This window comes from Jaculus jaculus, chromosome 16 (assembly GCF_020740685.1).
Source record: "Jaculus jaculus isolate mJacJac1 chromosome 16, mJacJac1.mat.Y.cur, whole genome shotgun sequence".
NCBI classification, from domain to species: domain Eukaryota; kingdom Metazoa; phylum Chordata; class Mammalia; order Rodentia; family Dipodidae; genus Jaculus; species Jaculus jaculus.
Window position 1 is genome coordinate 54,160,607 of NC_059117.1, and position 17,076 is coordinate 54,177,682.

A 17,076-nucleotide genomic window follows, 5' to 3' on the forward strand; every position below is an offset into this window, starting at 1 on the left:
ACAAAACAAAACAAACAAACAAACAAATGAGACAAACAGATATCATCAGTGTTACAGACAAAACCCAAATCTTAAAAAAAATTCATTAAGTAGAAATTTTATATGGACATATCATATATTGGTATCATTTCCCTCCTCCCTGCCCCGATTCCTCTGAGGGCCCTCCTCAGTGGGCTTGCTGGCATTCCGCATGGGGTTGTGGGTTGTGAGATGTGAGAGCAGCGTCAGTCCTTGTGTGTGTGTGGGGGGCAATGCCTCTGGATGTTCCCTCCCACCCGTGGCTCTTACAATCGGTCTGCTCCCTCTCCTTCAGAATTCCTAAGCCATGGTGAGCATTTTTTTTTGATGTTTTGTTCATTTTTATTTATTTATTTAAGAGTGTGTGTGTGTGAGAGAGAGAGAGAGAGAGAGAGAGAATGGGCACACCAGGGCTTCCTGCCACTTCCACCCCCTTGTGCATCTGGCTTATGTGGGTCCTGGGGAATCAAGCCTTGAACCAGGGTCCTTAGGCTTCACAGGCATGTGCTTAACAGCTAAGCCATCTCTGCAGCCCTTAAAAATTTTTTTTTGTTCATTTTTGTGAGCATGTTTTAAGTCTACTTTAGTGTTGAGCTCTCAGGAGCATCTGGATTTCTGCTGTGGTGCATCTTGAATGTCCTCAGTGTCTACTGCCATCACCTGGGCGCAGGCTGTCAGGCTCGCAGTGGGAGCAGCGCTCTTGCTCATGTTGACACTTCCTCTGTGGTTTCACCTGGGCCCTGGCTGAAGTGCGAGGGGTGGTTCATCTCCTCAGTTCTCGTTACCTTCTGAAAAAGAACAGATTCTCCAATGGACAATGAGGCCAGCATAAGTTAAATGGGATAAGCGTTGTTAATTAAGAGAGATTGTGATGGGTGCAGCCTCTCTTTTAGCCAAAGACTAGTGGGAATTTGTTGTTAGAGTCCCTAGTTCTGGTCGCCATAGGATTCTAACCTGGTTCTCAGGCCTAGCTATGGGTTCCTTTCCACTGAGTGGATCTCGCCACTGGTTATCGACCTAGGCTGGGTGCCACTATTGCACAGGTGCGTACATCTTGTCAGGCTGGTTGGTTTCACATAGCAGTGTCCCCTGCTAGGACATGAGGTTGTCGGCCATTTCCCTCCAGCAGCTCATGTAGCACTTTCTAGCACCGTACGGGCAGACCATCTGGGAACTGGTTTCCTTCCAGATTCCAGCTGGATCTCTCGATGCTCGGTGTCTGCAGCGTGTGAAAACCATAATCCTGACATAAGTAAGTCCTCTTACAAGAGGTTACCCATAGAGGTCTCTGTTAAAATTGCTTCTCGTTGCTGGGACAAACACCCAACCCGAAGCAGCTTATGGGAGGAACAGGTTGATTTCAGGCTGACAGAATCTAGGGGAAGTTCTGTCATGGTGGAAGCAGCTGACTCACTTCAGATGCATCCACAGCACGCAGAGAAGAGCCATCAGCAAGCACCCACAGCCAGAGCTCCAAGAACCTGCTCTGAACACATCGCCTTTGGGTTGGACTACAGGATCCACCATCAGTAACACCCCCTGCAGCAGGCTGCTGGAAACTGAAGCAGGAAGTTCAACCTTCATCAAAAATCCCCGAGGCAGGCTGGGCCTGTTGCACACACCTTTGATCCCAGCACTCTGGAGGCCAAAGTAGGAGGATCCTGTGAGTTTGAGGCCAGCCTGAGACCACACAGTGAATTCCAGGTCAGCCTGGGCTAGAGCAAGGCCCAACTTGAAAAAACAAAAATACAACAAAACAAAGAGGCTGGGGAGATGGTTTAGTGGTTAAGGTGTTTGTTAGTGAAGCCTAAGGACCCAGGTTCAATTCCCTAGTACCCATATAAGCCAAGGTGGGGCATGAATCTGGAGTTTGTTTGTAATGGCTAGGGGCCCTGGAATGCCCATTCTCTCTCTCTCTCATAAATAAATAAATAGAATATTTTTTAAAATAAATAAAATAAAAACAAAACACACAAAAAATCTGAGGCTATGGGGGCATACATTTACATTCAAACTACCACAGTCCCCTCTAATTAGTTATCATATTTCACATCTAAATCTGACAACCCCTCCCTTTTATAAAGTCTAGAAGAGGCAAGGAAACACAAAGACCTACTATTGGAGCTTGAGAGATGGCTCAGTGATTAAGGAACTTGCTTGAAAAGCCTGACAGCCCAGGTTTGATTCCATAGCACCCATGTAAAGCCAGATGCACAAGTGGCGCATGAGTCTGGAGTTTGTTTACAGTGGCATAAAGCTCTGGTGTGTCCATTTCTCTCTCTCTCTCTCTCTCTCTGCTTTCAAATAAATACAAATATATTAGAAATTATTTTTGATCCAAAAGAAATTAATAATTTGTAGAGCTTCAAAAGGCCATGAGGATGAATTTGCCTATGAAGAAAGGTATAGTCAAATGTCTACTTGGAAACTGGACCTAACATTTAACAGTGTAATTGGGAAAAAAATTTTATTTTTAAAAATATTTTATTTACTTATTTGTTGGAGACAGAGAGAGAGAGACAGAGGGAAGGGATGGGCTTGCCAGGATCTTCACCCACTGAAAATAAACTTCAAACATATGCTCCACCTTGTGCATCTGACTTACGAGGGTACTGGGAAATCAAACCTTGGTCCTTACGCTTCTCAGCCAAGTGCCTTAACTGCTAAGCCATCTCTCCAGCCCCTAGAAAAAATGTTTTAAGAATAATCTGGGGTTGGAGGAATGGACTAGCAGTTAAGGTGTTTGCCTTCAAAGCCAAAGGACCCAGGTTTGATTCCCCAGGATGCACATGAGCCAGATGCACAAGGTGGGGCATGCATCTGGAGTTTGTTTGCAGTGGCTGGAGGGCCTGTCGCACCCATTCTCTCTCTCTGTCCCTGTTTCTCTCTGTCAAATAAATAAATAAATAACATACAATATTAAAAAAGAATAATATGTATCCCAGTTATTTACTTATAGAGTAAAGATGATAACAAGCAATGCTGAGTATTGTTTGATGGTTATGTGAGAGAGCGTAATATGTGTTAATTCCTACACCTCTGTTGGCACAGTCCAAACTCAACAATCAGAATTCCAGTCACTACACTTGGCATCAGTGATAGCATGGCTGCCTTGCCATGCAGACATCTGTGAGCCAACACCAATGAGCTCTCTTTGAACAGCCCCTAAAGCAATTACACAGGCAGGATGAGGAAAAGGGAATTCAAATGAGGGCAAGAAACCCAGGACATCACCTTTGCCTCAACTTTCCCTCAACCCAAGGAGAAACTGAGCATTGAATGTTGGAGGTGTGGGTGCTGGTGGAAGGCGTCACAGGAGTGTGACGCATTTACTTTCCTTAAGGTTTCTTTGTGTTGGGCTGTTCTTGTCAGATTTAGGCTCTATGACTCACAACATCAGAAACCTCGATTTGTTTCAACTTTTTTTAAAATAGAATTTTTATTTTTATTTATTTATTTGAGAGCAACAGACAGACACAGAGAGAAAAGAGGCAGTTAGACAGAGAGAGAATGGGTACACCAGGACCTCCAGCCACTGCAAATAAACTCCAGATACATGGGTCCTGGGGAATTGAGCCTTGAACTGGGTTTCTTAGGCTTCACAGGCAAAAGCTTAACCACTAAGCAATCTTTCCAGCCCCTGTTTCAACTTTTTAAACTTTAGACTTTAAAAACTATTTTTATTTGTGTATGCAAGAGAGGGAGAGAAAGGCATTCATGGGTGTTCCAGGGCCTTCTGCTACTGCAAATGAACTCCAAGTGGATGTGCCACTTTGTACATCTGGCTTTATGTGGGTACTGGGGAATTGAATCTGTGCTAGTAGGCTTTGCAAGCAAGATCCTTTAATTACTAAGCCATCTTTCCAGCCCCCCAATATTATTTGTTTTGTGTGTGTGTGCGTGTGTGTGTGTAAAAGACAGAGAGAGAGAGAGAGAGAGAGAAATGCATGAGCAATGCCAGGCTCTGTTGATGCTACAAACAAATCCAGATGCATGCATCTCTTTGTGCATCTGGCTTTAGGTGAGTCCTGAAGAATCAAACCTGGGCCAGCAGGCTTGGCAAGTGAGTGTCTTCAAAAGGTGCACCATCTCCCCAGTCCCTGTTTCAATGTTTTTAAAATATTTTATTTTTATTTATGAGAGAGAAAGAGAGAGAGAGAAAGAGGAAGAGAGAGAAAGAATATGAGTGCACCAGGGCCTCCAGTCACTGAAAATGAGCTCCAGATGCATGTGCCACCTTGTGCGTCTGGAATATGTGGGTCCTGGGGAATCAAACCTGGGTCCTTTGGCTTTGCAGGTCCTAACCAGTGAGCCATGTCTCTAGCCCTCAATGTTTTTTTAATGTTTATTTATTTATTTGCAAGGAGAGAGAAAGAGCCTCTAGCCACTGCAAAAGAACTCCAGATGCATGTGCCCCTTGTGCATCTGGCTAACGTGTTATGGGGAATCAAACCTGGGTCATTGCACTTCACAGACAAGTACCTTAGCTTCTAAGCCATCTCTTTAGCCTCTGTTTCAATATTTTACAAATGTTTTATTTATTTATTTGAGACAGAGGGATAGAGGTAAAGAGAAAGAGAGAGAGAGACAGAGAGGAAGAGAGAGAATGGGCATGCTAGGACTTCCTACCACTGCAGACAAACTCCAGATGAATGTGCCACTTTGAGTATCTGGCATTATGTGGGTACTGGGGAATCCAACCTGGGACATCAGGTTTGCAAGCAAGCTTTAACCACCAAACCATCTCTCTAGGCCCTGTTTCAATGTTTTATTTATTTATTTATTTATTTTTTTGTCCATTTTTTATTTATGTATTTGAGAGTGACAGACACAGAGAGAAAGACAGATAGAGGGAGAGAGAGAGAATGGGCGTGCCAGGGCTTCCAGCCACTGCAAACGAACTCCAGACACGTGCGCCCCCTTGTGCATCTGGCTAACGTGGGACCTGGGGAACTGAGCCTTGAACCGGGGTCCTTAGGCTTCACAGGCAAGTGCTTAACCACTAAGCCATCTCTGCAGCCCTGTTTCAATGTTTCTAATGATGTATTTTTCAGGGTATTTATTCAGGAAGTCTCTAGAATCTGAACTCAAATGTCTTCTAGGAATATCAGCGCTGACCAAACCACAAGTGCTTTTAGACATAATAACATGCAGCTTAGGTGATGGTGTTCAAGCTATCGCAAACATTCCATCCACGTTTGTGCACTGGTGCTTGTGAGATTTTAAGAGCAGTTTGGGTTCTGAGCTCTGAGCATCCTATCTGTGTATCCTGTGGGTTTTTCCTACCCCCTGCCACACAGGAATGACAACTTCTCTTTAGCTTATAGCTTTGTCAAGAGTTTTTATTTTATTTATTTATTTAAATATTATATTTATATTTACTTCTTTATTTGAGAGAGAGAGAGAGAGAGAGAGAGAGAGGAAGAGGCAGAGAGAGAGAGAGAGAGAGAGAGAGAGAGAGAGGGAGAGGGAGGGAGGGAGAGAGAGAATGGATGCATAAATAAACGCCAGACACATGCACCACCATTTGCATTTGGCTTATGTGGGTCCTGGGGAATCAAATGTGGGTCCTTTGGCTTTGTAAGCAAGTGCTTTAACAGCTAAGCCAACACCCAACTCTATTATTTATTTGAGAGAGAAAGAATGGGCATGTCAGGAACTCCAGAAGCATGTGCCACCTTGTGCATCTGGTTTTACGTGGGTATTGGGGAAACTAACCCTGGTTGTTAGGCATTGCAGGCAAGCACCTTAGCCGGTGAGCTCTCTCTCCAGCCCCTTTGTCAAGAGATTTAGAGCCTTGGAATCTGACCTGACCCATAGTTCAGAAGGTTCGGCTTTGTTTGGAAACCTTCCCAGGTCTGCGGCCACTCCTCAAAGAAGGGGACAGGGGTGGGGGGACGCAAACACATGGCTGTCTTCTTCAGTTTGAGACTAGAGGGGCTCACCGCAGGCTGTTACACTGACAAATCTGTGGTTCTCAAGCCGCAAAATAAGGTCACCAGAGGAAAGACCCCGCTGCCTTCAGGCTGCCTCAGTTCACAACATTACGTGAGTCAGCTCATGGATGGAGATGACACTGAATCCATGGTTTTATTTCATTAATAAAATATGACCTCACTATTCTTTTATAATCCCGAAGTGTGAGGATACTTTTTTTTTTTTTTTTGCAAACTGCATGCAAGTAAAAGGGAATTCCTTTGGAAACTACACCCTCTCCATAATAAATAATTTTCATCTACTATACATAACAGTGGTATATCTCTTCTTAAAACAGCAAGCTTCTTCTTTTTTTTAACCAAAATGAAAAGAAAACATTCATTTCTTTATAAATATTTTAAATACATATTTCATACCAAGGATATAAAAATAGCTTATTTTTTGATAAATAAAGATGTTTTTCATTTACATAGCAAATAACGTGCGGATAGCTAGTCACTGGCCGCCAGCTCTGTTTGATTGTCTAGAAGATGTCATGCAGCGATCATTGTCCGTTTGCCTTCGCAAAAAGATAAATAGATCAGTGGGAGCCGCGCACTCCCCTAGGCAGACAGTGCTCGGGACATTGTTCAGGAATGGTAAGCGGGCACTCGGAGAAACCTTGGCCAGCACTTTACAAAGGCCACCTGGGACAAGGCTAATCCCCCCGATTTCTTTGTCTGGGACTTCTAGTTGCTTAGAAAACCCTCAGGGTCTTTGGACTTTTACCAAAGTCTGTCAAACAGACCAGTACGTCAATACCTGCATAGGAAGAGGTTGGCAGGTGCTTCTAAGATCTAGAAATTCTGCATCTCCCCGGGGCCCTCGCCCTCTCTTCTGCAGAATTCCCAACTCTACTCCGTCTGTATACCCCACCGTAGGGGGGGGGGGGGGATAAAAACGGGCAGAAGAAGGCTGTCACACCGCGGTGGGTTTGACATCGGCAGCTGCTCGCTTGTCCGAGCCGGGATCATACGTTTAAGGCTCTGTCGTCTTTTATTTCTGCTGTGCTTGGGGCGACTTCCAAGGGAAGGTTCTCCAAGGGGTCCATAGAGGCGGATGACATTGCGCCTGGGTCCCAAGAGCCGGGCAAGTTCTCCAGGCTGAAGGAGCCCGCGGGTCCGTGGCTGAAGCTGCTGCCCTCCGAGGGGCTCGGGGGGACCAGGTGTAAGGATGTGTCCGAGGAGGAGCAGATGGAGGACGAGAGCGTCGCCGAGATGGACTGCAGGGGCGTCAGCGCGGCGTCGGAGAGGGGCGCGAGGCACCCGGGGAGGCGCGGGGGTCCTTCGGGCCGGGCCGGGCAGGGCGGGGGGCCGTAGTCCCGGCTCGGGGAAAGGTAGAGTTCACGGTCGGCGGGGTCGCGCTCGGGAACCCCGGTCCGCTGGGGGCTGCTCCCCACCGAGGAGGGATCCACGCTCCAGATGTCCGAGGCGACGTCCCCGAGACAGAGCTGGGCCTGGGCTGTCTGCAGGTGTCGGCGAGGCTGGTGCGCGCCCCAGCTCACCCCGGCCTGCAGGCTCTCCCTGGACGGGCACACAGGGGAGGGGCGCAGAGAGCAGCACCGCTGGGGAGACAGGATGCTTTCTAGCAGTTGCATCACGTTCCTCACGTCTTGGCCTAGCTGGGAGACCTCCTGCGTCAACGTGGTTACCTATGTGCAGAGGGAAAAGCACACAGTGAGAGAAGGGTGTAATGTAATCCGACTAATAAGCCATGGCGGGTGCATTTCACTTTTTAAAATATTTTATTTATTTTTTTATTTGTAAGGAGAGAGAGAGAATGAATGAATATGGGCTTGTCAGGGCCTCCAGACATTGCAAACAAACTCCAGACGCAGGCACCACTTAGTGCATCTGGCTTATGTGGGTCCTGGGGAATAGAACCTGGGTCATTAGGCCTTGCAGGCAAGTGCAGTAACCACTGAACCATCTCCAGGCCTGTGCATTTCTTAGTAAGAAGGCAGGAGAAGGCTCTTCCCACCCCAAAGGTAACCAAGCTCAAGGTGAGTGAGTTGTTTGCACATCTAGATGTTTATCTTTATTTAAAGCCATGTTAGTTCATAATGAGCCACAGAGATGCCTGGATCCAGGGGTTATTAATCAGCGACTATGAACTCACTGAAAAGAATTCGAGTGGGTCCAATGCATTTTTCTTTCTTTCTTTTTTCTTTTTAAACAAACAGAGTTATTGGGATAGAGAGATAGCTTAGTGGTTAAGGTGCTTGCCTTGTGAAGCCTAAGAACCCAGGTTTGATTACCCAGCACCCACATAAGCCAGATGCACAAAGTGGCTCATCTACCTGGAGTTCACCTGCACTGGCTGGAGGCCCTGCCTCGCCTATTCTTTCTCTCTTCCCCGCCCCCTGCAAACAAATAAATAAATACAAATAAAAATATTAAAAAACCCAACTATTTATTGACAACTTTCATACATATAGACAATATACCATGATCATCATCCCCTCTTACCAACCTCCCTTTTCCTCCTTCCAATCCCCCTCCACTGAATCCCTTCCTCTTTCTAAGTAATCTCTCTTCTGTTGTGAGACCATCATTTTTCTTTCCTATTATGCAGGACTTGTGTAGGTAGAATCAGCCACTGTGAGGTCATGAATTTCAAGGCCGCATTATGTCTGGAAGACAGCATTGTAAGCGCTCCTCCCTTCCTGTGGCTCTTACATTCTTTGCTCCACTGTAACAGGGTGCTTGGTGTCCAGGAAAGTCCTTGAACCCCAAGCCCTAGGTTCATTTTTAATTTTTGTTTTACTTTGTTTTGGTTTTCGAGGTAGAGTCCCACTCTAGCCCAGGCTGGCCTGAAATTCAGTATGTAGTCTCAGGGTGGCCTTGAACTCATGGTGATCCTCCTACCTCTGCCTCCCAAGTGCTGGGATTAAAAGTGTGTGCCACCACGCCCAGCTTTTTTCATTTCTAATTTTAATGAAAGCATTGAATTAAAAAGACTGAGAAGAATAATTAGGAAATTATTATATTTATTTAGGGAAGTAGAGAGCCAAGGAAAAGCACCTATGTGGCTAGAGATCCCACATGGAGGGCCTGGAAGAACCATGGAAAGGAAAAGGAGAAGAACGTTCAAGGAGCTCCTGCCATGCAGAGAGCCTGTGCGGAGAGCAGGGTGGGGGTCTCCTCTCTGCCCAGCCCAGGCCCAGCCCAGGGACAAGTTCACCCACTGCTGGAAGTTCCCAAGTGATCAAGGAGCCTGTCCGCCCTTCGTAAAGGTATTTATAACCTTACAGTGGTGGGCTGTCTTCTGGCTCAGGCGACCCCGAGGGACAGATGCTTGGTTAGGGTTGGTGCTCTCAGGAAGAGGTTAGCTCTGACACTCAATTCAGGGGGTTAAACTTGACCAACCACAGTGTTTGCATTCTATGAAAGACCTCCCTCCCAGGAGCAGTCCAGGTTGTTTGTAGGAAACTAGGCAAGAGATAAGAAGTTAGGTCATCTCTGATATCTAGCAAGTGCAGACTTTCCTGACTTTTTACTTTTAGGGGCCCAGTTACCCTAATTGCCTACTCCTTCTCACCAGCTCTTCTGCAATGGTCCCTGAGCCTTGGAGTGTGTGATAGAGATGTCTCACTTAATGCTGACCACTCCACTGTCACATCTTCTCAGCTCTCTGGTGTGTTTTGAGTCACCCCAGTGGTCACTGCCATCTGGAAAGAGAAGCTTCTCTAATCAACCCCACTGCCTCTTTTTTTAAAAAATGTTTTTGTTTATTTTTATTTATTTATTTGAGAGCAACAGACGGAGAGAAAGAGGGAGAGAGAGAGAGAGAGAGAGAGAGAGAGAGAGGGAAGGAGAGAGAATGGGCACTCCAAGGCCACCAGCCACTGCAAATGAACTCCAGACACGTGCGCCCCCTTGTGCATCTGGCTAACATGGTCCTGGGGAATCGAGCTTTGAACCGGGGTCCTTAGGCTTCACAGGCAAGCGCTTAACCTCTAAGCCACCTCTCCAGCCCCCCACTGCCTCTTAAACAGCAATGGTGACTTCCTTTTCTTGGAGAAAACAGGATGCAGGCTGGTATTTGGAAGTCACTTGACGCTTACTTACTGCAGTGTAGAAGGACAGACATTGTGTGCAAAGCACTTGGCTTGCACACAAAGCCAAAGAGGCCTTCATGCAGGTGTTAAGTGAGAACGCACAGCACGTTTTCTAGGGAGGGAGTTGTTAGACAAAACAGAAGCCATCTAGTGAGGTGAAGAGAAACAGACTTACAAAGTGGGTAACTAAAGACAAGCGCTGCACAGGGTGGAGAGACGGCTCAGCAGTTAAGGTACTTGTTTGCGAAGCCTAATGAACTAGGTTCAATTCCCCAGTATTCACATAAAGCTAGATGCACAAAGTGGCACATATGTCTAGAGTTTGTTTGCAGAGTCAAGAGGCCCTGGTGTGCCCATTTTCTGTCTTTCCTTACAAATAAATTAATTAAAGAAATTTTTTTAAAGCCAAGCCCTGTGGACTCCTAAACACACCAAGACCTACCAGGGAACTTAGAGTCCCTGGAAAGTATCACACAAGTTGCACAGTGTGTGCCTGTCAGACAGTCTCAGGAGACATGGCCCCTAAACACACAGGAAACATGAGTCTTCACTTAAAACCAGTAATAAACTTCACAGGCAAAATTATCTTCCTAACAACCATGTTGGGTTTCTGTTTAGTTTTTTATCTTGGAAGTCCACTATAAGATCAAGTATGATGCATATCTACCTTTTATTTTTGGAAGCAAGCCCAACAGACTGGCCCTTCTTTTTAAAAGACCCCCCCCGGGAAGAGGAAAAAGAAACAGGGAGAGTCTTAAATTTTTTTGCTGTATTTTATTTATATAGTTGAGAGAGAGAGAGAGAGAGAGAGAGAGAGAGAGAGAGAGAGAGAGAGAGAGAGGAAGAGAGAGGGAATGGGCACACCAAGGCCTCTAGCGTCTGCAAACACACTCCAGATGCATGTGCCACCTTGTGCATCTGGCTTATGTGGGTCCTAGGGAATAGAATCTGTGTTCTTTGGATTTGCTGGCAGGTGCCTTAACTGCTAAGCCATCTCTCCAGCCCCCTTTTATTACAGAGAGAGAGAGATTGGTGTGGGCCAGGGCTCCTAGTCACTGCAATCAAACTCCAGATGCATATGCCACCTCGTGTGCATGCGTGGCCTTGTGTGCTTGCACCACCTAGCATGTCTGACTTACGTGGTGAGTTGAATACAGGTCCCTAGGCTTTGCGGGCAAGTGCCTTCACCACTAAGCCATCTCGCCAGCCCGTGCATCTGGCTTTATGTGGGTACTCGGGAATTGAACCTGCGTTGTGGAGGTTTCAGGCTTGGCAAGTGAGCAAGAAAGTCCCTTTAACCGCTGAGCCATCTCTCCGGCCCCACATACATTTTCTGCAGCACTTGTTCTGCAGAGTGAGGGAGCTTTTCACTCCAGTGAGCAGGGGACACACATGCGTTGTCTAGTCTCTGTTTGACATCTTCACATGGGTACGATGTGGTGATGTGTTGCCTTCACTGTTACACCACCTTGTGTTTTGTGAGGAAATCCCTTACAATTTGGTTTTATTATCATGACCCCCATGACTGTAGCGTAAGCAGCCTGACCCTTGGCTAAAAACCATCAGGACCCAAAAAGGGCAGTTTTAACATCAATGGTACCAACCAAAAAGAGTGTGGTTCTGGACAGATTTTTTTATCTTTAAAAAATCTATTTTTAGATTTATTTTGAAAGAGAGATGGAGGAGGTGGGAAGAGAGAGAACGGGCATGCCAGGGCTTCTTTCCGCTGCAAGTAAACTCCAGACCTCGTGTTGCTTCATGTAGCTGGCACACATGGGTACTGGGGAATCGAACTCAGGCCACCAGGCTTTGCAAGCCAGCGCCTTTAATGGCTGAGCCACCTCTCCAGCCCTTTCTTCCCCTCTTGCACACACAGTCCTCGCTCATCATCCAGCCGCGCTTCTAAAGTTCACTTCAGGCGAGTATGTTCTGAAGCCAATTCTCCCAGCAAGCCGGCCAGTAGGTGGCCCTGCTCAGAGAGCCAGGCCCTTAGGAAAGGCCACCAACCGTTCACGCCTGGGTTGAAATTGTCAGAGCAAACTTTTAAGTTCCTTGCTGCTGGCACGGGAACTGGACAAGACCGCCTCCCTCGGTCTCGTGTTCAAGTGAGCTGTGGCTTTGAAAGAGACTCAGCAAGCTCAGCTCGGAAAGCTTCACTCCGGGTGGTTGACATTGTCAGTTCTGCAGCATGGATTACCCTTGAATCGGGGTCACAGGACCCTAGCTCCCCACTGACTCTTCTATCAGCATTTCAGGAGAGACATGACTGCCACCAAATGAGACCTTTCTCTGTGGGTGCTCTGAGCCCTCTGCCAAACTCACTTCAGGTAGCTGGATCTGCTGGCTCTCACTAAGGATGCCCCCAGTGACCCTTTTATTAATAATTGAATAAAGACAGTTGTCGAGATGTATTAACAATTATAGTGTGCAACTGAAGTCTGAGTCAATTTATAATGATGCAATGTGCTTCCAGGTGCAGTTTCTAGATCAAACGAACCAACAGCACGAAGAGCGTCAGGGCTCCATGTGTAAAAGGGGGCTGCTGAGAATGAGAGGTGAATTTTGTTTTTCCTTAAAATTAATTAATTAATTTATTAGCAAGCAGATAAAGGAGAGAGAAGTGGGGAGAAGGGCACCCCGGGGCCTCCTGCCATTGTGAATGAACTTCAGAGGCATGCATTGCTTTGTGCCCTTGACTTTGGGTGGGCTCTGGGGAATCGAACCCAGGCTGTTAGGCTTTGCAAGCAAGTGCCTTTTACCAGTGAGTCATCACTCCAGCCACTAAAATGTCCTTCTAAGATCACTTATCTCATAGGCCAGAATTCAGGTCCTATTAATTTGGTTCTTTTACTATAGTATACCATCATAGAAGGAAGAGATGTTGCCTAAGCAAGAGTCAAGCACAGTGATCCAAAAAACTTTGTCTCATGGGTACAAACAATGTGAAATGTCCATTCTACATTAAATAAGTAAATATCACAATCTGAAAATAAGATGAGACAGACAAAACACAGTAAATTCTCCTCATAGCAAATTATATGAATGGAAGTAAAAGATTTGATATAGATGGACAGCATGATTCTTATTATCTACATTTTAGTTCTCAAAACAACCTTTTTCCATAAATAAAGCACCTTTTTTTTTAATGTGTGTATATGTGAGGGAGAAAAGATGTATGCCAGTACTCATGTATGTTTATGCACATGTATGTGGAGGCCAGAAGTTGATGTTGGGTCTTTTCCTCAATTTTTCTCCACCTTTTAAAAAATATTTTTTTTTACTTACATGGAGAGAGAAAGAGAGAATATGAATGAATATGGGCATGCCAGGGCCTGTAGCCACACTAGCCAGAGCCTGAATTCTGGCCTATGAGATAAGTGATCTTAAAAACAAATATTAGTGGCCGGAGAGAGAACTCCAGATGCATGTGCCACTTTGTACATCTGGCGTTACATGGGTATTAGGGAATCAAACCTGGGCCATTAGACTTTGCAGACAAGTGCCTTAACCTCTGAGCCATCTCTCCAACCCTCTCTATCTTCTTTCTTTTTCATTTTCTTTTTGAAGACAAGTCTTTCACTGAAACTAGAGCTGACAAATTTGACTAGATTAGCTAATCAGGAGCCCCAGGGATTCTCTGGGATTAAAGACTTGTGCCACCACACCAGAAATTTTACACGTGTGCTGGGGATCTGAACTCAGGTCCTCATGCCTGTGCGACAGATGTTTTAGCCACAGAGCCATCTCCCCAAGTCCCCTGAAACAAACTTTTCATGGCCACACTCCCGACATCCAACTTGCACTGTGCAGTCTGAGAACTTTGAGAGCACGGACTCTGAAGGGAACCTGTTTCTTAACTGGCTCCAGGAAGACAAGCTTGTGTTAACATTTCCAGAGAGAAAATTGCTATCCAAGCTAGAACAGAGAAGTCAAGCAGACAGAGCTTTCTTTAGCTCCAGTGTGTAATAATCAATTGATGTCAGGGAAGATTTCCGTCACTGTGTCTCTAGGGAGACACCCCTGTACCTTATTAAAGTTACATGAGGGTCTAATCCCAATTAGGTAAGGGATCGCTTCTTTCACGAGGACAAAGCCAGATGTCACAAGGAGAGGCAGCATCTCCTGAAGGTGGAGACCTTGGTGACACAGAAGGGGACAATATAGAGCCCTAGGAAATACAGTGAAGCTTGATTGCAGTTGTGGGACCAGCTTCCTGCTGGGCTGGCTGACAGAACCCAGTCTAAAACAGGAAAGACAGGAACCTTATTCAAATGGAGAAAACAAAGACTGGTTTTGAAGGTGGTGGGGGTCCCCGTTAACACATGGTAAAAAGTTTCGAAGTTGTCAAAAGAAATGTTGGGGTTGTTTTGTTAACAAGACTGTACAGTGATGGGAATATACTTTCAAAAATGTAACTTAAGGGCTGGAAAGATGGCTTAGTGGTTAAAGCTCTTGCCTGCAAAGCCTAAGGACCTAGGTTTGATTCCCCAGTGCCCATGTTAAGCCAGATGCACAAGGTAGTGCATACATCTGGAGTTCATTTCCAGTGGCTGGAGACCCTGGTGCCTCCATCTCTCTCAGTCTGCTTCTCCTGTATCTCTCCCCCTCTCTCAAATAAATAAATATTTTTTTAAAAAGTAACTTGAAATCAGAGTACTGCAAAAAGATGGGTGATGCAAAATAAAATCCGTTCACAAAGCAAAGCTTTCCTCTCACCTCAACAGCAGCCCCAAATCTTTAAAGGCCACTCATACCAGAAGACATACCTTTTTATCCTAGCAGTTATTATATAGACTTTTACAGGCGCCATCTCATTTCTATTTTTTAAAACATATTTTATTTAGTTATTTATTTGAGAGAGGGTGAGAGAGAGAAAGGGAAAGGGGAAGGGAGGAAGAGGGGGAGGACGAATGGGCACCCCAGGGCCTCTAGCCATTACAAACAAACTCCAGACTTATGTGTTATCCTGTGCATCTGGCTTTATATGGGTACTGGGGAATTGAACTTGGGTCCTTTGGTTTGCAGACAAGTTCCTTAACTTCTGAGTCATCTTTTAATTCTCATTTCTTTCTTAAAAAAATCATGTTATTGACAACTTCCATATATTATACTAAGATCATAATTCTCTCCCACCATCCTCTCACTTTCCCCTCCCAAATCCCCCCTCCACTGAATCCCTTCTTCTTTCTAACTAGCTTCTCTTCTATTTTGATGCCACTTTTTTCTTCCTATTCTGCAGGTCTTGTGTAGGTAGCATCAGCTACTGTGAGGTCAGGAAAATTAAGGCCACATTGTGGCTGAAAGAGCACTGTAAGCACTGCTCCCCTTCCTTTGGCTCTTACGTTCTTTCCACCTCCTGTACTGCAGTGGTCCCTGAGCCTTGGAGGGTGTGATAGAGATGTCTACTTATGGGCTGAACACTCCACTGTCACTTCTTCTCAGCACTTTGGTAAGCTTGAAGTCACCCCAGTGGTCACTGCCATCTCATTTCTTTCCTTCTTTCTTTTCTTTTCTTTTATTTTTTTAACTTTTTTGCTGGGTGTGGTGGCACATGCCTTTATGAGAGAGAGAGAGAGGGAGAATTGGTGTGCTGCCAGGGTCTCAGCCACTGCAGTCAAACTCCAGATGTGTGTACTACCTGTGTATCTGTGAGACTGTGGGCACCTGTGTCACCTTGTGTATCTGGCTTGTGTGGGGCCCAACAAGTGGCACATGGGTCCTTAGTTTTCACAGGACAGTGCCTTAGCCACCAAGCTATCTTTCCAACCCCTTTTTAAATTTTTATTTTTTATTTTTCAAGATAGGTTCTCGCTGTAGCTCAAACTGACCTGGAATTCACTATGTAGACTCAGGTGAGCCTCAAACTCATAGCCACCTTCCTACCTCATTCTCCTGAGTGCTGGGCTGGGATTAAATGCATGTGCCATCACATTCTTCCCATGTTACTAAAAATTATTTATTTCTTTATTTGGAGAGAGAGAGAGAGGGAGAGACAGAGAGAGAAAGAGAGAGAATGGGTGCACCAGGGCCTCTAGCCACTGCAAATGGACTCCAGATGATGCACCACCATGTGCATGGGGCGTATGTGGGTGCTGGGGAATCAAACCTGGGTCCTTAGGCTTCACAGGCAAGTGCCTTAAGTGCGGAGCCATCTCTTCAGCTCCATCTCATTTGTCAGTGGCCCTGTGTCTTGAGCTTGCCCTCTGTGCTGTCACCTGGCCTGCTCCTCCCTCAGATGGAAGCTTTGCTCTTCTCCTATTTGCTTTCTTGCTTTCCTCTGCTTTTTTGTTGTTGGTTTTGATCTCCCCTGATACTTGTACTGACCTCTTATGCTCAGTCAGCTTACATCCTAGAAGACTATCTGTTCCCAACTAAGCCATGAGGTCCTCCAACATAGAGACCATTATTTCTCTCACTATGGCCTAGGGACTCAGGACAATTTCTAGACTATAACATTTCACTGGGTACATTATTAGTATAAAAGTAAATTAAATGCCTGTCGTCTTGACTTTTTCTTTTTTAAAATATTTAATTTATTTACTAGAGAGAGAGAGAGGTATGCCAGGGCCTATAGCCACTGCAAATGAACTCCAGACACATGTGCCACTTTGCACATCTGGATTTATGTGGGCACTGAGGAATTGAACTTGGGTCCTTAGGCTTTGCAGGCAAGTGCCTTAACTGCCAAGCCATCACTCCAGCTCTTGACATTTTTCTTTTGGGTTTCATATCACTTTCTATTTTGACGTTATTTCTGAGTTGATCCTAAGTATGCTCAGGGGAAGCTGCCTGCTACAAGATCCTATGTAAAATCTGAAACTGGCCCCTTTTACTCCATATACATATGTAATACTTTTAAACACACACACACACACACACTTTTTCTCTTATTGTGTTTCCTTCATAATTGGAAATAGATTTCTATTGGCCAAGACTTCTGTTAGATTTCACTGTGTTACTCAAATATCCTAGCATAAACTTGACTGTCATGGGTGGTTTTAATTCTCTGGGAAATTTCCCAG

General features: G+C 45.5%; 1 protein-coding gene across 1 annotated transcript in view; it reads right to left on the reverse strand.

Moving 5' to 3' along the window:
- Nucleotides 1-5,697: 5,697 nt before the first annotated feature.
- The window catches only part of Kcnh8 (potassium voltage-gated channel subfamily H member 8), a 432,454-nt gene continuing 421,075 nt past the window's right edge, over nt 5,698-17,076 (reverse strand). The window contains exon 16 of the mRNA XM_045135950.1: nt 5,698-7,645. Within this exon, the coding sequence (XP_044991885.1) occupies nt 6,965-7,645 (681 nt within the window). The 3' untranslated portion in view covers nt 5,698-6,964. The remainder of the gene's footprint in view (nt 7,646-17,076) is intronic.